The sequence below is a fragment of the Eubalaena glacialis genome, chromosome 15 (assembly GCF_028564815.1).
Source record: "Eubalaena glacialis isolate mEubGla1 chromosome 15, mEubGla1.1.hap2.+ XY, whole genome shotgun sequence".
NCBI lineage: Eukaryota > Metazoa > Chordata > Mammalia > Artiodactyla > Balaenidae > Eubalaena > Eubalaena glacialis.
The window spans coordinates 57,791,365-57,813,792 of record NC_083730.1 but is presented as its reverse complement, the minus strand read 5'-3'; the positions used below and the strand labels follow the sequence as shown (position 1 = coordinate 57,813,792).

The 22,428-nt window shown below is 34.0% G+C and overlaps 1 protein-coding gene across 3 annotated transcripts in view; it reads right to left on the bottom strand.

Annotated features, from left to right (window-relative positions):
* The window catches only part of SMCHD1 (structural maintenance of chromosomes flexible hinge domain containing 1), a 134,443-nt gene that overhangs the window by 91,623 nt on the left and 20,392 nt on the right, over positions 1-22,428 (bottom strand). For 2 of the 3 annotated variants that reach the window (XM_061169708.1, XM_061169710.1), the window contains exons 6-12: positions 11,425-11,539; positions 11,184-11,303; positions 7,092-7,258; positions 5,047-5,137; positions 4,130-4,340; positions 1,627-1,747; positions 1,365-1,548 (exon numbers count right to left, since the gene is read on the bottom strand). In XM_061169708.1, coding sequence (XP_061025691.1) covers positions 1,365-1,548; positions 1,627-1,747; positions 4,130-4,340; positions 5,047-5,137; positions 7,092-7,258; positions 11,184-11,303; positions 11,425-11,539 — 1,009 coding nt within the window. The remainder of the gene's footprint in view (positions 1-1,364; positions 1,549-1,626; positions 1,748-4,129; positions 4,341-5,046; positions 5,138-7,091; positions 7,259-11,183; positions 11,304-11,424; positions 11,540-22,428) is intronic. The other variant, XM_061169709.1, reaches the window with a different exon arrangement.

Genomic DNA, 22,428 nt, shown 5'->3' with positions numbered 1-22,428 from the left:
GCTATGCAAAACATCTTTTCTTTTAATTATGTATTATATATCTATATTTATTCAGAAAATAAATCATAAAATAAAAATTGTTTTCTAATAATACATAAGAAGAAGATGTGCTACTGCTTATCATTCTTCACCCTGATGGAAGACAGTATAGAGATTTACATTCCAGCATAAGGTGCTATATACTTGTTTAATGCCTATCTTTAGGAGAATGAGTAGGGAAGATAATCTCTACATCACATGCTTTCACAGAAGACTTTGCATAAAGTTATAGAAGTTCATTTCCCCTTATATACCTTATTCCACAATATACCATTTCCAAATGAAAATGGGGCAAAACTAAAACTTATTTCAGCTTAAGTTTTTGCAGCTTATAGTCAAAGGGCCAGTATGTTAATCATCAAAAAAAAAAAAACTTTTGGTTTTAAAAAGTTATTTGAATAAGAAGTAACATGTACACGGTAAACACTCAAAAATGGCATATATCTTCAAGGAACTCTTCCCCCTAATCTGTTCCCAGGTACCAACTCCTTCCTGAATCAGCAAATTACTGTTGTCACTTTGTCAACTTGACAAGAATATAAAATTATTAACTAGGAATGGGACAGTCCGCCTACCAAATTTTTATGCTGTATTTCAATGTACAGCCCTTGTATTCGATAAAATTATATAAGATTCAGTATCTTTTTATTAAGAGCAAAATGAATTTCAACATGTTGTAGGGATGACTGACTATAAATACTGTGTGTCATGTATTGTGCTTATTGCTTAAGCAATTTTAAGTTCAGAATAAATGCATCCATCTCTTGGCAACTTAATATTAAACTACTGAAAGAGTAGTATCAAGTAAAAGTTTCTGAGGTGCTTAGGTAGAATAAAAGTACACTAGTTCTGTCCTACTTTTTAAAAAATTTATCATTTTTTCTATTGATTAATGCAGATTTTAATACTGATCAATCTCACAGCACCTTTTAGCCCAAAGTATTTCATAGTTCTACCTCAATTTTATCCCCAAGATTAGATTAAAATTGCATATTTAGGTTATTAATATATAAACACAGCTTTTGTATTAGATAAAATTGTTCTTATATGCTCTTATCAAATGGACATGGTTCTGCAGCTTCTATTTACTATGTCAAGGTACTGAGGAAGATCTGATAAAAGATCTGTAAATTTTATCTGAACAAGGTCTAATCAGTTTGAAATTTTTGAGTGAACACATAAATGCTCATGAATGAAAATTTATACTCCTGATTAAATAAAATGAAAAGTATGCAAATTGTCAGTACAAATCTACACTAGTGACTTTTGTTGTACTTAAAACAGAACACTTGCAAATATTCAAAACTTGATACTTAAAACCATACCTGTCCATTTAAAATCCTTGTAAAAAGGGTGTTCTTATCTTTCAATTTTAGCTCAAGATCCATAAAGGTCAGTTTATTTGTGCTGACCTGGAATTTGTCATTAGTGAATAATGCACCAGATATCCTATTGTAGCACTCAATCGGTGCAAGCCCTCTCTTCTTAGGAGGAGTACACCAGTCAAAGCTTGAACAGAACAAAGTATTAGTTAGTAAAAAGATTAGATCACAAAACAATATAATTTCAGCAAAAATCAGAACTTACTCTTCAACAGATGTATATGGTATTAGTCGTCCATTCCAAAAACATTCAAAAATAGGTCTTTTCCCTCTTGCTGCTTTCTCAAGTATGAAACAGTCATCATCATCGTCTTCATCTTTTAATTCTAGAACAAAGGAATATGGGAACAAAATGTTTATTGCTATAAAGTATATGTAATTTTTACCACTGAGAAATCAATTTCTGTAAGTGAAATGTTAAAGCTACTTCAGAGAAATGGTAACAAAAATTCTTATGATCTTTAACATTGCATTCTATAAAACCTAAAGGTGGCTTTATTCTGTTTGCCCTCAAAAAGGCAGATTTTCAAAGTGGTTCCACATTACCAATAGTGTTTCTCATTACAAAGTCAATAATTACTTACATACTAATCAATCTGTGTTAGGAGTACTATACTAGCTACTGAGCCTGCAATCTTTAAAACCTATTTATAAATATGGGAGCTTGAATCCTGTACCTAAACCACAAGCTTCACAACTCTGTCAGAACCAGTTTACTTACATAAAAATCATCTGGAAAATCTACAGTATCTAGCAACAGCAAGTTTGCCTAGCTTGGACAAATTAATAATACTGAATGTAAGTTTACTTTATGATACAGCTAGAATTATAACCTATGTTATAAAGCACAACTGTCTACATTTTTATGTTTGTTAGTAATACATTTTCATATATTCAGATAAATTAGATTCAAACATTCTGATCCTGACATGGTAATACCTCAGTTATTCTGGCATTAAGTCATTCCCCCCACCCCAAATAAAGCCTTCTTCTCCCAATAAAACTCTCACAAGTCCATCACAAGTAAATATTCCTTTCAATCACACCATTTCACTTGCTCTTAGAGAACCCCTCTGATCTCATTCAACTTACTGGCCATTATTTTAAGACATCATTTAAAGAACTTTATCTTTTTGTCTATAAGCATGCAAAAATTACAAATGGCAAATGAAAAACATGCTAGAGACTTCACGGGAGGGAAGGTCACTGAGTAATAACATGTATGAGCACTTACTAAACAAAGTCGGGCACTATTCTGAGGACTTGAAGCAGTTTCTTATTCAACCCTCACAACACGTCTATGAGGCAAGAATTATTACCCCCCCATTTCACAGATACTGAGGCAGGCAGTACTTTGTCAAAGTTTACACAAAGTAGCCAAGATAGGATTCAAATCAGGAAATCTGGTTCCAAAACCCACAATACTAAGGCTATACTAAAGAATTACTCTGAACGAGAAAATTTAATACTGTTAATCTATGAAAATTCAATGCAATCCCAATAATACCACTAGGATTTTTTTAAAGTGAAAGTACAGTACAAAGTGATTCCAAAGCTTATCCAGAAGAGCAAAAGATAGAGCATTAAGAATTTTCTCAAAAAAGAACAATAGTGTGTTGCCCTATAGATATCAATATACAGTATAAAGGACAAGAGAGTATCATTACTCATGTATAAAAACACAAAATAGGGACTTCCCTGGTGGCACAGTGGTTAAGAATCCGCCTGCCAATGCAGGGGACACAGGTTCGAGCCCTGGTCCGGGAAGATCCCACATGCCGCGGAGCAACTAAGCCCGTGCGCCACAACTACTGAGCCTGCGCTCTAGAGCCCGCGAGCCACAACTACTGAGCCCACATGCCACAACTACTGAAGCCCGCGCACCTAGAGCCTGTGCTCCACAACAAGAGAAGCCACTTCAATGAGAAGCCTGCACACCACGACAAAGAGTAGCCCCCGCTCACAGCAACAAAGACCCAACACAGCCATAAATAAATAAATAAATAAATTTATAATAAATTAATAAATAAAAACACAAACTAGATCAATTCCTTACAGTAAAAAATCCAGATCTATGCACTTATGGGAACTTTATATTATTATGAAAGTGATATTTAAATTATTACAAAAATCATAACGTTCAATAACTGGTGTTAGGAAACTGGAAACCCACATGAAAAATATTAAGTTAACCCACACACAAAAAAGATTAGAGATGTGTCAAAGATGTAAACATAAAATGATTAAGAAAAAAAACCACAGGATCTTTTTTATAATCTTGAGGTATAAGAAGCCTTTCTATAGCAAGGCAAAAATCAGAAAGCATAAAGAAAAAACTAGTATGACTAAGTAAAGTTTAAAACTACTTTATAAATACCTACAAAGATAACAGGAAGACAACATGGAGAATATATAAAGGATTACTATGCAGTACATAGCTAAAAGTTCAGTTCAGGAAGAGATCTATGATAAAAGAATATATAATCTTTCTTAAAGCCACTGCTTTATTCATCTGGAAATGAATATACACAAAAATTAAGAATTATAAAAATTATAAATACTTTAATAACTTAACATTTGCACGAGGGAAAAAAGTTTTTAAATTTATCTAACCTCAACAGCCCAACTAATAATTATTATTAAGAAAACAAATCACTATCCTAAATCACAACTTCACATTTTGTAGCTAAGATAACAGATTAACATACTTGATGGAAAGCATGGATCATCAGGGTACGTTTCTCTATCATATAAAAAAGGGTGATATCGGATAATCCCTTCCACTACACCATCTCCTTCAACATGAGCCTTGAACTCAAAACTATCGGCTGCTGTATTTATATACAACGTCTGCATGTCATCTTGTATTTCCCTTAGGTTGATAATCTTAGGTGTCTTCCCCTTTTCAAACATAGAAATCTAAAATAAAAATAAAACAAAAACAATTAAATTCTATAGTGACTTTACTTTTGTTCTCAGCTATGATCCAACAACAGAACAGGCAAAAACTACTTTTATTTGTACAAGTAATCATCTAGCTTATTGAAATACATATATATTTTTATTTGGATTAAATAGCTCTAAGTAGCATCTCAAAAAAAATATACTACAAAAAACTGAAAGTAAGCAAAGAAAGAGCAAAGCAGAGCTGAAGGATATATTAAGTGATGAGTACATTTAATTCAAGGTTTCCTGCTAGAGGTAGGAAGTGGGATAAAGATGTACATGAAATTCTTCCTGATGTGTGGGCAAGGATACTAAGAACTCAACACTCAAATATTCTTTTCTTCTGAATCTTACTTTACCGTTATAAGACTTCTGTGAACAAAAGAGAAACTATTTATTTCTTTTCTTCCCTGCTTTCGAGACATGATATTCAGTAACAGCTCATATCTCTAGAGAAGACAGAGAAAGGAGAAACCATATACTATAGTAAACAAAGGTTCCACAAAATTATATCTAGGAATAATCTCTTTACTTGGATATCAAGTTAGGAAGTGTTTTGGTAAAAGACAAGGACAGAGAAGTTGCCTATTTACTGACTGATTTTTCTTGTCCAGAGTAACTTGAAACTAGAACAGATACCTAATAATTCACAATACTTGAAGAAAGAATTTTATCTTACTTCAATATCAATGTTGTTGAAAGGTCCAACTTCTTTTGATGTACGTTTTTCATTTCCTTTTGGGCCATGAACATAGTAATGATAAATATGCCTAAAACATAGAAAAATAACTTTATACTTTTAATTCACATAAAATTACAGTTCATCTCATCTTCTACCAAAAAAAATTCTATAACTACTATTTGGTAGTACCTACTAGGTGCCAAGCACTATATTAAGCATTTTTAAACAGAGTACACCATTTAATGGTAAAAACAATCCTGAGATTCAGGTATTATTACCCTTCATTTTATATAGAAATCGGAATGCAAGAAAGATATATAATTTAATTTACTTAAGGTCACAGAATTATAGAGTTGGGGGGGCTTCAATCCAAGTCTTTCCAACTTCAAGGCCCAAATACTTTAAGTATAGTTTATCAAAAAAACTAAAACTAGAAGTTAAGAAGCTATAATTCTACTTGTTAGGGATGTTCTACAAAGGACTCAAATATCAGGGAGTATACAGGATTGGGTATCTTTAACTTATGTCCCCAACATGAGAGTATCATTCTGTAACTCTCATCTTTCTTCTCCTATGACACTGAAACAATCTTATGCCAATACTCCTAAAACTAATAAATTCAACATTATCCCATCAAAAACCACCACTTCAGAAATCTTTGTTATTTTATTTTGGCAAATGTTTCAAAAGATTATATTTGGGGGAGATTATTCACCTCTCCCCATATCCCGTATCACATGTGTAATTATTCCTCAAGCAGGAATTCAAAATATTCCTTCGTATGAATTTTAACTTTTTAAAATTACATTAATTGTCCTAGTTTAAAACACTACTAAGATAAAAGGAAATCACTGAAAATCATGAGATCTTTCTTCAGACATCTCAAAAGTGTTAACATCATAGTCAACAATAAGTTTACAACCATACATTAAGAAAGAGTGCTATAAATAGCTTAGCAAGTGTCTATTTCAAAGAATGGTTAAAGTTATACGTCATTCTTTTTAAAAGCAACAGTTAAGTTATAATTATGTCATTAATGTACACTGAATTCCTTCGGTTAAGAGAAATAATAAAATAACTAATAAAAGATGTTCTTAGAGAAGAAACATTCCAAAGTCCTATTTAAAACTCTTGTGTTACAGAGCCAATAAACATCAGTATTCAAGAAAAAAGGCATTCCTAAAATCAAATTTATTTCCCCATAAAAAATTTTAATTGTTAATATATATGTATAAAATAGAGAATCGCGAAGTACAACAGCCCTTTGAATAAATAAGAAAAGATACTTTCTTTAAAAACATGAATTTTGTACAGTATACCCATTTTTGCAAGACTAATTAATTCAGGCTAATACAAATTATGGAAACAATCCAGTCAAAGGTCTACACTGTGTAACTACAGAGGAAAAAACTTAAGAGCCATTAAATATATATACTTCTGATTTGATCTAATGGAATATATGCTCTCTAAAAGTTTTCCTGGAATAGATACACAAAGATTTATTTTCAGTATTACTTATGTCATACAGGCACATATAGATATTTTTTTTTATTTTAATAGACTCAATACATTCATTCAGTAAACTTTTATTGAGCATCTACTATGTACAGGAAACACTGGGATACAGCAGTGCATAAAAAATGACAGACATTCCAAGGTAGAAGGCAGACAAAAAAATAAGTAAACTGTGTGGTATGGAAGATTATAATACATGCTACACAGGAAAGGAAAAAGGGGGGATCTGGGAGTGACGAGCTGAATTGGATGAACTCAAGTTTATTTTAAATGTTATCACAGTTGTCAAAAAGCATGGGCCTCATATTTGTATTTGTAATGACCAATACATTACCGGTGACTGGTGCATTATTTACAGAATACAGAGACATTTTAACGTTAACATCAGAGTAATGGTTCCTGTACTGAAGGGAAGGAAATGGGATATGAGTAAAGCAGACAGCCAAGAGGCTTCAATATGTCTGTAATATTTTCTATCTTAAAAAAGATAAGAAGAAACATGTCCTGAATCAAATGTAAATACTTACGCTAACTGTCTTGTCCAAAGAAGGAAATAATTTTTCAAGTACTGTATGTGTTCTGGTTGTACCCCTGTGATAACCACGGCAGTAAAGCTATCTTTTTCCTTCTCCTCTGAGATAAGATGTTGTAGAAATCTTTCATCATCATTTGTAATGTGAACAGAATCAGACGGCTACAAGAGTGAACATAAAGTACAACACATTACATGCACCTTAATTGTAATTAACAAAGAAAGTTTACATCAACCTTTAATGTGATTCACTTGGATAATTTCAAATACAGGCTTCAAAAATCTTTTGGAGGAAAATGGTCAACTGCAAATCAGCTGAGTGTGTGACAACAATGCTGTGAGGAGAGGGAAACTTTTACTAAACTGGCATACATCAAGGAGAATGCTACACCATAATGCTACACGAATTGGAGAATCATAAAGAAAAGGGTAAAGAAAAATAAATACGGAGTTTAAAAATGCACCCCAAAATTGAGAACACTTACCCTAAGGTGGAATGAGTCCTCGCTTGGGGTACCTACCACTTAACTTGGTCAGGACCAATGCCTAGCCAGCCCTCCAAGTTCAGGAAAACTAGGATGCAGCCTGAACCCAGCTGGCTTAGCCCAAAGGCACTCTGTTTAAAAGGGAGTAAAATCATCCTGGGCCCCAGTACACTTTCAGAGAATATCTACAGTTTGCACAGGGAAGTGGGGAGGGGGGAGTGGGGGAGTGTTTGAGGATAAGAATTACAAACTTCTCAGTTTTTACTATGAGCCTGTATGTTAAAAATTGCATGCATATATGTACTATATAAGTTGTACACATAAAAACTTATAAGGCTAAAGATACACACTGAACTATTATGTCTAGGAAACTGGTTTTCTTTTTTTAGTAAGTGTGTATTATTACTTTCTTAATAAAAAATAAAAACCAACCCTCCAATACGATTCCAATGCATCCCTACACACTAAATTACTAATATTATAGCTACAATACATAATATATAAGTAACATTTTATACAGTTTGAGAGTTAGTAGATTAGCTTGGGTTTACTGATGATGCAGGTTCATTATCCAAATATTTGGATAGCACCTTCTAAGCCCTATGACTCAACCTGGGCATGAGGAAAATAGGGTTCAAGATAAAAGAAAGACAGCATCCTTCCTCCCTACAAATTCCATCTAATAGATGAGAAACAAATGATTATAAAACAATGTGCCATTAGAAAGCTATAAGCCAAGAACTACAGAGTTAAAAAAATAAAAATGGGGTGACATTCACCCAGCAGATGACTTAATAAAAACATCCCAGACAATGAGAACATGAAGGATTTGAGACTATAAGGGATACAAGGTAGTTTAGAATATATGTTAAACATATGATGAAGGCCGCGGCTGGAAAGGCTGAATCAAGCAGTGGAAATGAGTGGGAGAGAGGATAAATGAAAGGAACTATTTTAAAAGAATTAAATGTGGTGAATGATTAACAACAAGGATTACAATTACTACTATACTGTTAATGGTTGGAGGAAAGGGGAAGAAAATAAGAAACGCTTATAGATATTTGATTTCAGATGTACCAAAAGGGAGTTATTTACAGAACCCCTGGAGAGGGACATCTAACTGAAACTGGAAATGCGTGTGCTAGATAGGATCAATTGGTATTCAGCTGCCATTTGTACCACCTTATGTTGTCCCCTCCCGGGCTGCAGAGGATGGAAAGAAATCCAAAAACGTCTATTTCTCAGACTCTTAAATTTTTGCTTGTGGATGCAAATTAGGTTTCACCAATTAGATGTACTAGCCAAAGATTTAGAAGGGAAAAATGAGGCAAAGGCCATCTCCTGAGGTTTCTTAAAAGTTTTCTGTTACCATGCAAGGTACTGAAAGACCAGTATCCAGGTTCCAGCTTAAGCATCAGCACTGATACAGCACTAGTAATGGCCAGAAATTCTGTGTCCATTGTTGGAGCAATTGTGGCAGCAAGACTTTTCCAACTCCTGGATCAGAGATAAGGTACTGTGTTTCTGAATTCCAGATCCAGCTGTGGTCCTCCAGCTACATGATTACAGCAGATGTTGCAGCATCCCTAGAAGGTCAGTTTGGAATATCCTGGCATCATTCTACAAGACTCAGCCTAAAGATCATTCCTTCAGCCCTTCCAATAATCATCTAAGCATCTAATTCCCTTTATGAAATCCTTTTCTGTTTAAAATGGCCAGAATGGTTTCTTCCCTTTAAGGAGTCCAGCCTGATTCAATGTTTCAATCTTAAGAAGAAAGTCTTGACAAGAAATACATATTTGAGAACTGTTGGTATTAAGTGGTATATATAAAGAATGAATATATATATATGGGGGGGGCGCGTGCGTGCTAGCCCCCATAGATCAAGAACCATCAACCCCCCCACACACAGTAGTAACTGATAACAGCTTAGGAATAGAGGAGGAGCCCCCAAAAAGTAGGCTGGAAAGGACAGGTCAGAAAAAGAAAAGGACTAGGGACCTACTGGTACCCATGAAATGTTTGCTGGGATGAACTAAGCACAAAACACAGGAAAAGCTGGAAGAAATGATGACCCAAGAGACCTCAGTACTATCCAAGCTTTATCATATGTATACAGTTCTGAAAAAAGTCACTTAAATTCTCTATTTCTGTTTTTCACCAGTTTTAACGCGGCAAATAATATTTCCACCAATATACTTTATAGGGCTTTGTGATTTTAAGATAACATAGAAAAGATAAGACAGAATACTGTTACATAAACAATGTATTAAGGTATGTAAATTGTTAAATAAATGCAATAAATTTAAAGAGGAAAAGGTGGAATGAGCAAAATGAAGAAATTTCTCGGACAGAGGATAATGTTCAGTTATAAAGAAAATAAAAGTAGCTAATAAACATGAAAAAAATTCAGCCCACTAGTATGAAAGAAAAGGTATTATTTTCACTTATCAAACCACTAACATTCTGCTATCATTCTTCCCTCCCCGCTTTGTTCTTTTGAGAAATAAGGACATGATCCAACAGGCACTTCCAATATACCTTTGTTGGGAGTGTATATGATTTGGGTTCAACCTTTCAGAAAAGTGACTTTGTAATATACACCATAAATATTTCTAAGTTCAAATTCCTTATAACGGTTATAAAAATTCTAACAATTTATACGAAGAAAAAACTGCAATTCAGGCAAAATGTTATGCAAAGATACTAATGGCAGTGTCTTTATAATTATAATAAAATCCTTCAAGTAAGCTAAATGCTTAACAGAATAGTCAAATTACTGTACATTTAGCCAAAGATACTATGAAGCTATTAAAAGTGTGTTGTGTACCAAAATACTTTCTAAAATGAAGAAATACTCAAAATATTAATAAATCAGAGCTCAAACCATAAGTATATGACAAAGTTAAACTAGAAGAAAATTCAACTAAATATGTCATAAGTACTTTTTTCTGGTATTTGAGACTATTTTTATTTTCTTTATAAAATTTTTTACAATTTGCTTTATAAGCAGAAAAGAATTTTTTTCAATCTTACTTTTAAAAAAGGTTTTAAAAAATTTAAAAATTCTAAAATGTTTCAAACAGAGAAAAGTTGAATGAGTAATACAACAAATACCATGTGCTCACCACCAAGATTCAAATTTGTGAACACTCTGCTTATTAAAATGAGCGTTTGAATGCAAATTTATAACAGAAATAAGTTTCTCGTTTACTTATTTCTCTGGAGCTCAGATTTCTTAAAAGTCTATTACCCTATCACTGTTTTCTACTTTGCTTCTATGATTATTATACAACAAATATTTAAAAACTCAAACTCAGTGCAAGGAAAAAGGTTTACAATCTTATGAACAATTTCCAGAAAGTTTACTTGGCTTTATGAGAAAATCTGTTTTCTGAAGACTTTAGCCTGAGAAAGCACATAAATGATCACTTTTGCTATTCACATAATTAAAAGAAAAATAATAAAAATTTAATTTGAAAATTCCATATCTTCAAGTTTTTAAAATGACATTAGTATCTTAGAAAATGAAAAAAATGTTCTTGTCCTATCATCCATCCAAAGTAATGAATCTACAATTACTGAGTTAAAATGTATTGTACCTTTCTGTTTCTAATATATCCACTATATATTGCCTCTTTATTTTTCTCCTTCTTCTCAAAATCTTCTTTAGAAAGTACAAGTTCATGAACATCCTGGGAATCTGCAGGTTTGCTTATCATCTGTTAAATATTAAAAAGAGTACTTTATAAATTCCCACAATTTAAACTGGATAACACATTTAGAAAGTCAACCTCAAAATATTTTGATCAACTTTCACTTTTAAGAAATATTTTTACTTACTCTGGCTGATTGTCCAACAAAGAAAACAGCCTGCTTGCCCCCAACACCAAAATAGGAAATATCACTATTTAAACTGCGTGGCACTGGTAGTGGTCGAACATATCCTGAATGATCACTAAAATAAAACATTACATTAATGCAGTGATGTTAAACAAACTACTCAGGTGCTAAAGGAAATTGTTATAGCAGTTTTATTAAGTGTTAATAAAATGATCCCCGAGCCAGATAACACCCCTATTCAAATGTAAAAGAATCAGAGCCAAAAGCCAAAACATCATCTAGTCCAATGGCTCTCAAAGTTTATTACCCAGACCAGCTGCATCAGCAACACCTGGAAACGCTAAGAAATGCAAATTCTTGGGCCCACCCTGATAAATCAGAAAATCTCAAATATCTGTATAACTCTACAATCTTCCCTTCAAAATTGTTTACTCCTTCAAAACTCATTAAAATATTGCCTCAATACTAATGGGAATTACAGCAAAGAGATTCTTATTTCCATGTATCATGACAAACGAAAAGCTCTGATTGAACCTCCTACTGCACCATAACAACACTCCGGAGAGTAGGCATCCCTGGTCTCTCGAAATATAAGCAAGATCGCTAGGGACACCATTTCCCAGTATCAGAAATAAACAGAATTGGGGATGAGGCTGGAACCACTATTATGCCAAATGGAAAGGTTAGAGAGCAGATGTGGCATAGCTGGAAAGATTTAGAGAACACAAAGATACATTCAAAAACACTTACCCATAAGAAACAAAGAAAAAAAGGAATGAAAAATATCAAAGTGGGACTAAAAACATGAACGACTGAAGGATAATATCTCACACAAGTTTAAATGTACTTGGAGAAAGAGAGGAGAGAATAGATAAAAGCTGCAAATATTCTCAAACCACTAAAAGGCATAGATCCACAGATTCAGACCAAAAGAGCCCAAACAGGATACATAAAAAGAAATCCACATCACAGTGAACACTAAAAACAAAACAGAAGAACTAATAAACAGACTGAGAGAGAAATGGCTTTGCAGGCTTTGACAGCAACAGTATAAGACAGTGGAATATTATCTCCAAAGGGCCAAGAGAAAAGGTCAATGTAGAACTGCGAACTAGGACTAAATAAAGAATTTACAGACAAAATCCAAGGGAATTTACCATTAAGAGATTTGTTCTAAAGGAATGTTCCTACAAGCACAATCTGACATACAAGGTTATCATAATATGGTAAGTACAAAGGTAATTTTTAAAATATGTGTTAAAAAATTTTTAATGTGTTGTTAGAAAAAATGGTGAATATAATTTGTGGGATTTCCGAAGTCAGACTTGAAATACTAGACAACAAAAGTATAACTTTGGGAAGGAAGTGATCAGAGATAAAGTGTTCCAAATTTTTTAATATGGGAGAAGGGAGGTGTTTTTTTAAATTTTGAAGTATGATATTAATATGCATTTTTAAATTTCAAAGACAACCAGGAAACCAAACAGATAAATTCTAAAATATTAAAAGAGAAAAAAATGTAGAACAACATTTTCAAAAGCAACAACAAAAAGATGCAATGAATTTAAAAACAAAGAAAACAAAACAGAGAAATAATGGGATAAATAAAAATATTTTAATTGGTATAAAAAGTTCTCACCCATATATCAATAAGCAAAATAAAGACAACAATGACCAGGTAAAACACCGTAATACCAGACCTACAAAACAAAGCACACAAAAAATAGCCCCTGACAACATACAAAGCAACCGCCATACACAAACTCATCTCCACACAACAAAGACACAAACCTGCCCCCATGCAAAAAAGCATGCATATACACGAACACCCCACACAATACACAAACCACACAACATGCATGCACACTTACAGTGCTCCCCCAACACAAACACACAATGTATACAACACCAACTATAAAAAGAACATCTTAAAAGAGCCAGAGAAACCATACATTCTGAGAAACAAAGATAAGAATGACAATGGATTTTTCATTGTAAACTGTGCAAGTCAGTAGAAATGGAGTAGCATTTTTAATGTACTGAAATGTTTAACAAAGTCAACCTAAAATTCTATACTCAACAAAAATATGTTTAAAGGGGGAAGGAGGGTAAGAATAGACCCAAACTTTATCAGACATACAAAAGCTGAAAAAATTCACTGAGAGCAAACATGAATTATAAAAACTGTTAAAAGACCTTTAGGAATGAAAATGATACTATGGATTTAAACAAAGGAATGAAGACCACCAGAAATGGTAAATACGTGGGTAAACATAAACTGACTCAGGAACTCAAACTAATACTTGTATATGAATGTTCATAGCAGCATTATTCACAATATACAAAAAAGGTAGAAACAAGACAACCGTCCATTAACCTATGAATGGAAAAATGTAGTATAGCTGCATAATTCAGCCATAAAAAGGGGTGAAGTTCTGATACAATCTACAACATGGATGAACCCTGAAAACATTACGCTAAGTGAAATAAACCAGAAACAAAATGACAAATATTGTATGATTCCTCTTAAATGAAGTACCTAGAATAGGCAAATGCATTGAAACAGAAAGTAGAACTGTGGTTACCAGCAGCTGGAGGTGCGGGGAATACAGAGTTATCTTTTAATGGTTACGAAGTTTCAGTTTGGGAAAGACAAAAATCTTTGAAAATACATAATGGTAATGGTTGTAAAACACTGTGAATATAATTAATGCTACCAAATTACACACTTTAATTTAATGTTATACTTTTTTTTAACCACATTTTTAAGAAAATAACTGTTAAAAAGAGAAACTCATAGAAACAGACAGTAGAAAAGTGGTTGACAGGGACTGGGGAGTGTGGGAAATAGGTAGAGGTTGGTAAAAGGGTACAAACTTTCATCAATAAGATGAATAAGGTCTGAGGAGCTAATGTATAACATCGTTAAGTACAGTCAATAACACTACTGTGTAACTGAAATCTGCTAAGAGAGTAGAACTGTGATAAATTAAAGATGTATACTATGAACCCTAGTTGCCAGTAAAACAAAAGAACAGAGTAGCAGCTAATAAGTCAATGAAGGAAACAGTGGAAGCACACATACACACACACACACACACTCTATTTGAAATAAGGCAGAAAAAAGGGAAATGTGGGGAAAAATGGAAAAATAAACAACAAAGATGGTAACCAAGCATACTGATAATCACATTAAATGTAATTGGTCTAAACATCCCAATTAAAAGGCAGAGATCGTCAATTTTAATACATAACCAAATGCTGCCTAAAAGAAACACTCTTTAAATATAACGAGACAGTAGGTTAAAAGGTTGGAAAACGAGTTACCATTTCAATACTAATGAAAACAGAGCTGGAGGAGATATATTAATATCGGACAAAGTTAATAAAAAATATTACCTGGGAATAAAGAACAATGAAACAAATATGCACATAAATAAAACAGACTACCTTTCTCTGCTTGAGTTTTTAAAATTACATTAGACTGTTGAAATAAAAATAACACAGTGTGATATGGTTCTCAATATATGTAGAGGTAACACTTAAAACTAAATTATAAATGGAAGAGAGTTAAAATACCTAAATAATTTGGTGAGATTTCTGTAATTCACTTTAATTGGCAAAATGTCCATACTAAGAGACTGTAATACAGTATTCCCTGGAGCAGCCATTACAAAATAAATAAATAAATAAAAGATATACTTGAAAACCACTATAAAGAAAACAGTGTAGTAAAATATGTTCAAGTAAACCACAAAAAGGCCAGAAAACACAAATGTAAAACAAAGGGAACAAATAGAAAAGTTAAAATAGGACATATTTGAGTCCTAATGTATCAATAATTAAAAATAAGTAAATGTAATAGTACAAATACACTAAATAAACCTGACAGAGTGAATTAAAAACTGACCAAACCAGGGACTTCACTGGTGGTCCAGTGTTTAAGAATCCACCTTCCAATGCAGGGGATGGGGGTTTGATCCCTGATCAGGGAACTAGGATCCCATGCGCCGCAGGGCAACTAAGCCTGTAAGCCGCAACTACTGAGCCCACGAGCTCTGGAGCCTGCATGCCACAACTAGAGAGAAACCCGTGCACCGCAACTACTGAGCCTGCGTGCCACAACGAAGATCCCGCGTGCCACAACTAAGACCTGACACAGCCAAAAAAAATAAATATTCTAAAAAGACTATAGTCAAAAAAATTTTTTAAATAAATTAAAAAATTAAAAAAAATAAAAAATGACCCAACCATATGCTGTCTACAAGAAACTCATTTTAAATATAATGATATAGGTATTTTAAAAGAAAATGGATAAGAAAAGATATACCATACAAACATAAACAAAAAGAAAGCTGGAGTGGCTACAGTATCAAATAAAATACATTTCAGAGCAAGAAATTATGAGGGACAGAAGCATTATGGGAACTTCCTTGGTAGCTCAGTGGTTAAGAATCCGCCTGCCAATACAGGGGACACGGGTTTGAGCCCTGGTCTGGGAAGATCTCACGTGCTGCGGAGCAACTAAGCCTGTGAGCCACACTACTGAGCCTGCGTGCTGCAACTACTGAAGCCCATGCGCCTAGAGCCTGTGTTCAGCAACAAGAGAAGCCACTGCAATGAGAAGCCCATGCACCGCAATGAGAACCCCACGCACCGCAATGAAGGGTAGCCCCCGCTCGCCGCAACCAGAGAAAGCCTGTGCGCAGCAACAAAGACCCAATGCAGACAAAAAATAAATTAATTAAATTTTTTTTAAAAAGGCATTATGATGAAAGGGTCAGTTCACTGAAAAGTCCTAACAATCTCAATTATGCATACAAAAAATAACACAAGTTAAAAATACACAAAGCAAAAATTCAGAGAACTGGAGCTCTTCAATACTCCTCTCTTAGTTACTGCTACACAGAAAATCAGCAAGGATAAGAAAGAACTGAAAAATATTATCAACAGATGGAATCTAATTGAGATTTACAGAACACTCTTCCCAGCAACAGCAAAATACACATTCTTTTCAAGGACACAGAAAATTCACCAAAATGTAGATCATATCCTAGGTCATAAAACAAATTTCAACAAATTTAAAAGAACTGAAACCATACAGAGTATGTTCTCTGAATATAATAAAGTCAAACTAGAAATCAACATAAAGACAAGAAAATCTATTGGGAGCATTTGGAAATTGAACAACACATTCCAAAAAAGATCCATGGATCAAAAAGCAAGTTGCAAGGGAAATAAAAGTTACACTGAACTGAATGAAAGTGAAATTACAGCATATTAAAACTTGTGGGATACAGCAAAAGTTGTCCTGAGAAGAAAATTTATAACACAAAATATTCATGTTAGAAAAGAAGTAAAAAAAAACCTGTAAGATTCCACATCAAGATACTACAAAAAGAGCAAATAAACCCAAAGTAAGAAGGGCATAAATAATAAAGAGCAGAAATCAAAGAATTTGAAAACAGGAAAACGGAAAATTTATCAAAGCAAGCACTAGTTCTTTACAAACATTACCAACAACTATATGCCAATAAAATTGAAAATTTAATGAAATGGACTAATTCCTAGTAAAATATAACTTACCAAAGCTAAATCAGTAAGAAATAGAAAGCCAAAATATTCTTATAACTCTATAAAGAAACCAAAGCAATAGTTAAAAATTCCTCCTGCAAAAAACATACCACATCCAAATGGTTTCCCAAGTGAGTTTTATCAAACTTTCATAAGTGGTTAAAGTATAAATTAATACGATCACTTTGGAAAATAATTCGCCATTACCTTGTAAGTTGGAACATTCATTTTTATATCCTACAAATTCCCTCCTAGGCATATACCTAAAACTTACGTAGATTTGGACCAGGAAACATATATAACAGAATACTACACACACACCCCATATATAAGATAGTACTGCTAACAATTGCTAAAACTTGGGGGAGAAAGCCAAATGCCCACTGACTGGAGACTAGATAAATACAGTGGGATTCCTTTTTGGTATATACTAAAGATTACATGGTTATGAAAATGAATGTACTACAGACCCACACAAATATGCAATCTTAGTAACCTAATATTAAATGAAAATGCAAGTCCCTTATAGATCACCATATAGTATAATTACACTTTTTCATATTATCAAAAACAAGTAAAATTAGATATATACATTTAAAAAAAGGAAATAGCTAACACGTATATATGGAATCTAAAAAAAAAATGGTTCTGAAGAACCTAGGGGCAGGACAGGAATAAAGATGCAGACGTAGAGAATGGACTTGAGGACACAGGGAGGGGGAAGGGTAAGCTGGGTCAAAGTGAGAGAATGGCACTGAAATATATACACTACCAAACGTAAAATAGCTAGCTAGTGGGAAGCAGCCACATAGCACAGGGATATCAGCTTGGTGCTTTGTGACCACTTAGAGGGGTGGTATAGGGAGGGTGGAAGGGAGACGCAAGAGGGAGGGGATATGGGGATATATGTATACGTACAGCTGATTCACTCTGTTATACAGCAGAAACTAACACACAATGTAAAGCAATTATACTCTAATAAAGATGTTTAAAAGAAAAAAAGTAAACAGAAAAACAATTCAAGATACTTGTTAACTTTGGTGGCAGGGATGAGGAGGACACAGATATAAGTTACAGTATATTCTACTTACTGGATTGGGTGGCAAATTCTGGTTATTCAGCTTATTAAATTTTTCAATAAATAAACTTTAAAAGGGCATGTCCTACACCATTGTAAAGCAATTATACTCCAATAAAGATGTTAAAAAAAAAAAAGGGCCTGTCCTGCATTGATACATTGTCATAAACCAAGAATTAATTAAATTCTATGAACAAAATATTAAGAAAAATAAAGAGTAAATAGGTTCTAAGACTTTAATTACTATGACAATACTTCTAGGAAATATGCTGAAAATACCCTCCCCTAAATATTCTCCTTAAAACACATACGGGGAAGTATATTAAAAGTTTGGGAGGGCAGAACTCAGAGGTAAAACAATATATACATACTTAATCTGATTCAAAACTAAGGAATTCTGTTCACTGATTAGGAATGGACACACTTAATGACCAGGCAGTAAGTTTCCTTTTTCAACCTTTTTCCTAAGTTTCTTTTTCCATTCATGAAAGCCTAACCTAAGCAAAAACCCTATTACAGCAAATAAGGCTGAAAATACTAATTTCCAGTAGGTTTTAGACTTGTGTAAATGAGTTCAGAAAATTCCTATATCCACACTCACGGGCTATATAGATCTCCCTTCATGAAGATAAATATAATCTAAGATCTTAAGAAACAATTTTGCATCACAGAAGGAGTCCTCTGGAGAATTTAGAAAGTCGCCTCCCTCAAAATAAATTTTTATCACAGTCTAAAAAAGTTTCAGAAACTATCTCATTCTTATTCTTCATACAATATAAGAGGGCACTATATCTTTGTGAAACAATAGTATTTATTAGAAAAGAGAAGCAAAATCTGCATGAAAATGTATGATAAAAGGTGTAGAAGGTAAGAAAAAGGAATAGGAGAGACGATCAAATTAGTAAAAAGAAGCAATGTAAGTGATTCAGGAAATATAGTAGAGAGACTAAGTATATATATTTAGATCTCACTATCTCCAATCTACCACAGGGAAAAAAAATCAGCCACAATGAAGAAAGTGACAAATGGCCATAGGTAACTAACTGAGCTTCTGGAATACATGTGTCTCATCTCGATACAGATGTGTCTCATCTGTGAGACACAATGGAAATAACCAAATTAAAGTAGGATGCCTAAATGTTACATTCTCTAAATTCAAGTAAGTACAAATATCTACTTGAAAGTTCATCTTAATTGCAGAAAAATACTAAAGACAATTGAGCTTTTTCTTTAGGAAAATTAGGGAAAATCCTGTTGGGAGTCCATTTCTACAACCTAAAAGTGGCATGGGAAACGGGCCATGTGGCATGCTATTTTTATTTTCCAAAAAACGGCTGACTGAGTTGAGAGCTTTTTAATTGCTGAGCAAGTTTAAAGTGCAGAAAGTAGCACTGATCCAACACACATCTGAATTATGGCCACCCAGCTGGCCTAACTGATGTCACCCTTCTTTCTTCCACAAAATAATTAAATGAACACATAGTATTACAAGGTTCTAGGTACCTAATTTAACTTATGATTGTAACAGTGCCTCAGTCATGAGCAAATTTCCTAGGTCCAGGTAATGTTCTTTATCTTAGGGGTTTGGATTAGACCAGTGTATGCACTTGTCAAAAATCAGTTAATTTAGTGATCACTTCCAGAATGGCAAAGTAAGAACATATGAAAGTCCACTTGTTGATAAACACAAAAACAACACCTGAAAAAATTGTCAAAATCAACTTTTTCAGAACTGCAAAAATTAACTTAAGTCTTGCAACAATCCAAGGAGTGTTTATTTAAGACACATTGATGAGTTTTGGTAAAAACTGCGAGCTCTGTTACGTTTTAACATACCCTCTCCCATTCCCCTCTCATCAGCTCCACAGAAGCCCTGAAAACCAACAGTCCTGCAATCATGTTGAAAACTAACAGCTTAGGAGTCACTGGAATGTGTTTGGAGTTCCCCAAAAGCTCCTTCCGCATAGAATTGCCATTATTGGATCTGACAGTTCCATAGAAACTTCCACTTGCAGGGTTTGTCTTTATTTGACCTAACTCAGAACTTGCTCACTGTGAAAAGCATTTTCCTTGGGTCATTTGTCAAAAACAATCAGTGGCAGATGTTTACCATCAAAGCTGACTAAGGCAATGAAAACAGTAGGGAGAAAACAAGAATCTGGGCAAAAACTCAGAAGAAAAAGCTGGGGAATGAGAGGTCCATAGTGGTTTTTAAAAGCTCCAACATAGTCATGAGAATCAAGGTCACACTCATGTGCAGGATTGTATACATACTCAAGAAAGAACTGAGAAGGCTCTAATCTCTTATTTCTGGTTGACTTTGAGGTTTGGTGCAACCAAGAGTTAAAGGCTAAGGCAGAGCTGTAAACTTCCTGCTGGAACAATAAAAACAGCCCAGTATGCACACAGAACCCCTTGGCAAAAGCTGTAAGACTTAGTGGTTCCAGACATTCAAGGAAATGTCTGATCATTAGTTGACCACCAAATTAACTGAGCAGAGACTTAAGGGGCAACACAAGATAAAGAATACAGGTTTTACAGAATTAGTTTAGGGAAGTCACTACACAAACAACAAAAAGACAAAAGCAACAGTAAGCCCTGGGGAGAAAGATAAATCTGATTTCCAGATTTGCCACACTATATAATTTAAAATGTCCTATTCTAGGGACTTCCCTGGTGGTCCAGTGGTTAAGACTCCACGCTTCCAATGCAAGGGGCACGGGTTTGATCCCTGGTAGAGGAACTAAGATCCCACATGCCAGGCGTGGACAAAAAATAAATAAATAAAATAAAATGTCCTGTTCTAAACAAAAAAACTATGTGCCACACCAAGAAATATTAAAGTCTGGCCTACACACAGGGAAAATAGCACTCAGTAGAAACTGTCCCAGAGAAAGCCCAGGGATTAATTAGACTTAGCAGACAAAGATTTAAGTCAGCTTTTTTATAACAAATGCTGGAGAGGGTGTGGAGGAAAGGAAACCCTCCTATACTGTTGGTGGGAACGTAAGTTGGTGCAGCCACTATGGAAAACAGTATGGAGGTTCCTCAAAAAACTAAAACTAGAGTTGCCATATGATCCAGCCATCCCACTCCTGGGCATATATCTGGATAAAAATATAATTCAAAAAGATACATGCACCCCTATGTTCACAGCAGCGCTACTCACAATAGCCAAGATGTGGAAACAACCTAAATGTCCATCAACAGATGAACAGATGATGAAGATGTATACACACACACACACACACACACACACACACACACACACGCGCGCAATGGAATACTACACAGCCATAAAAAGGAATGAAATAATGCCATTTGCAGTAACATGGATGGAACTAGAGATTATCATACTAATTGAAGTCAGAAAGAGACAATTACCATACGATATCACTTATATGTGGAATCTAAAATATGACACAAATGAACTCATCAACAAAACAGAAAGAGATTCACAGACATAGAGAACAGACTTGTGATTGCCAAGGGTGGGGGTGGGAGAGGGATGGAGTGAGAGTTTGGGGTTAGCAGGTGCAAACTAGTATATATAGGACAGATAAACAACAAGGTCCTACAGTATAGCACAGGGAGCTATATTCAATATTCTGTGATAAACCATAATGGAAAAGAATTTTTTAAAAAAGGAATGTTATATATATGTATAACTGAATCACTTTGCTATGCAGCAGAAATTAACACATTATAAATCAATTATATTTCAATTAAAAAAATTTTTTTAAATAAATCAGCTATTTTAAATACATTCAGTGAACTAATAGAAATTATATCTAATGAAGTAAAGGAAAGTATGAGAACAGTATTTTACCAAACAGAGAATATCAGTAGAAACAGAAACTACAAACAAAGAACCAAACAAATTCTGGAATTGAAAAAAAAAAAACAACTGAAATGAAAAATTCAGTTAGGTGGCTCATGAGCAGATATGAATTGGCAGAAGAAATAACCAGTGAACTTTAAGGCAGGTTGATTGAGATTATTCAGTCTGAGAAACAAACCGAAGAAAAAAACCCCATCAATGGAGGGGATAAGATGAGCCACAGAAGGACAGGAGAGGAAGAATATTTGAATAATGGCCAAAAACTTCCCAAATTTGATGAAAACATTAATCTAGACATCCAAGAAGCTCAACAAACACCAAACAGTATGAACTCAAAAACTAGACACGCCACAAACCATTAAAAGCCAGAGAATCTTGAAAGCAGAAAGAGAGAAGTGACTAGTCACATACAAGGGATACTCAAGATTAACAGCTGATTCCTCATCAGAAACTATGGAGTCAGAAGACAGTAGACTAATGTATTCAAAGTGCTGACAGAAAAAGACAGTCA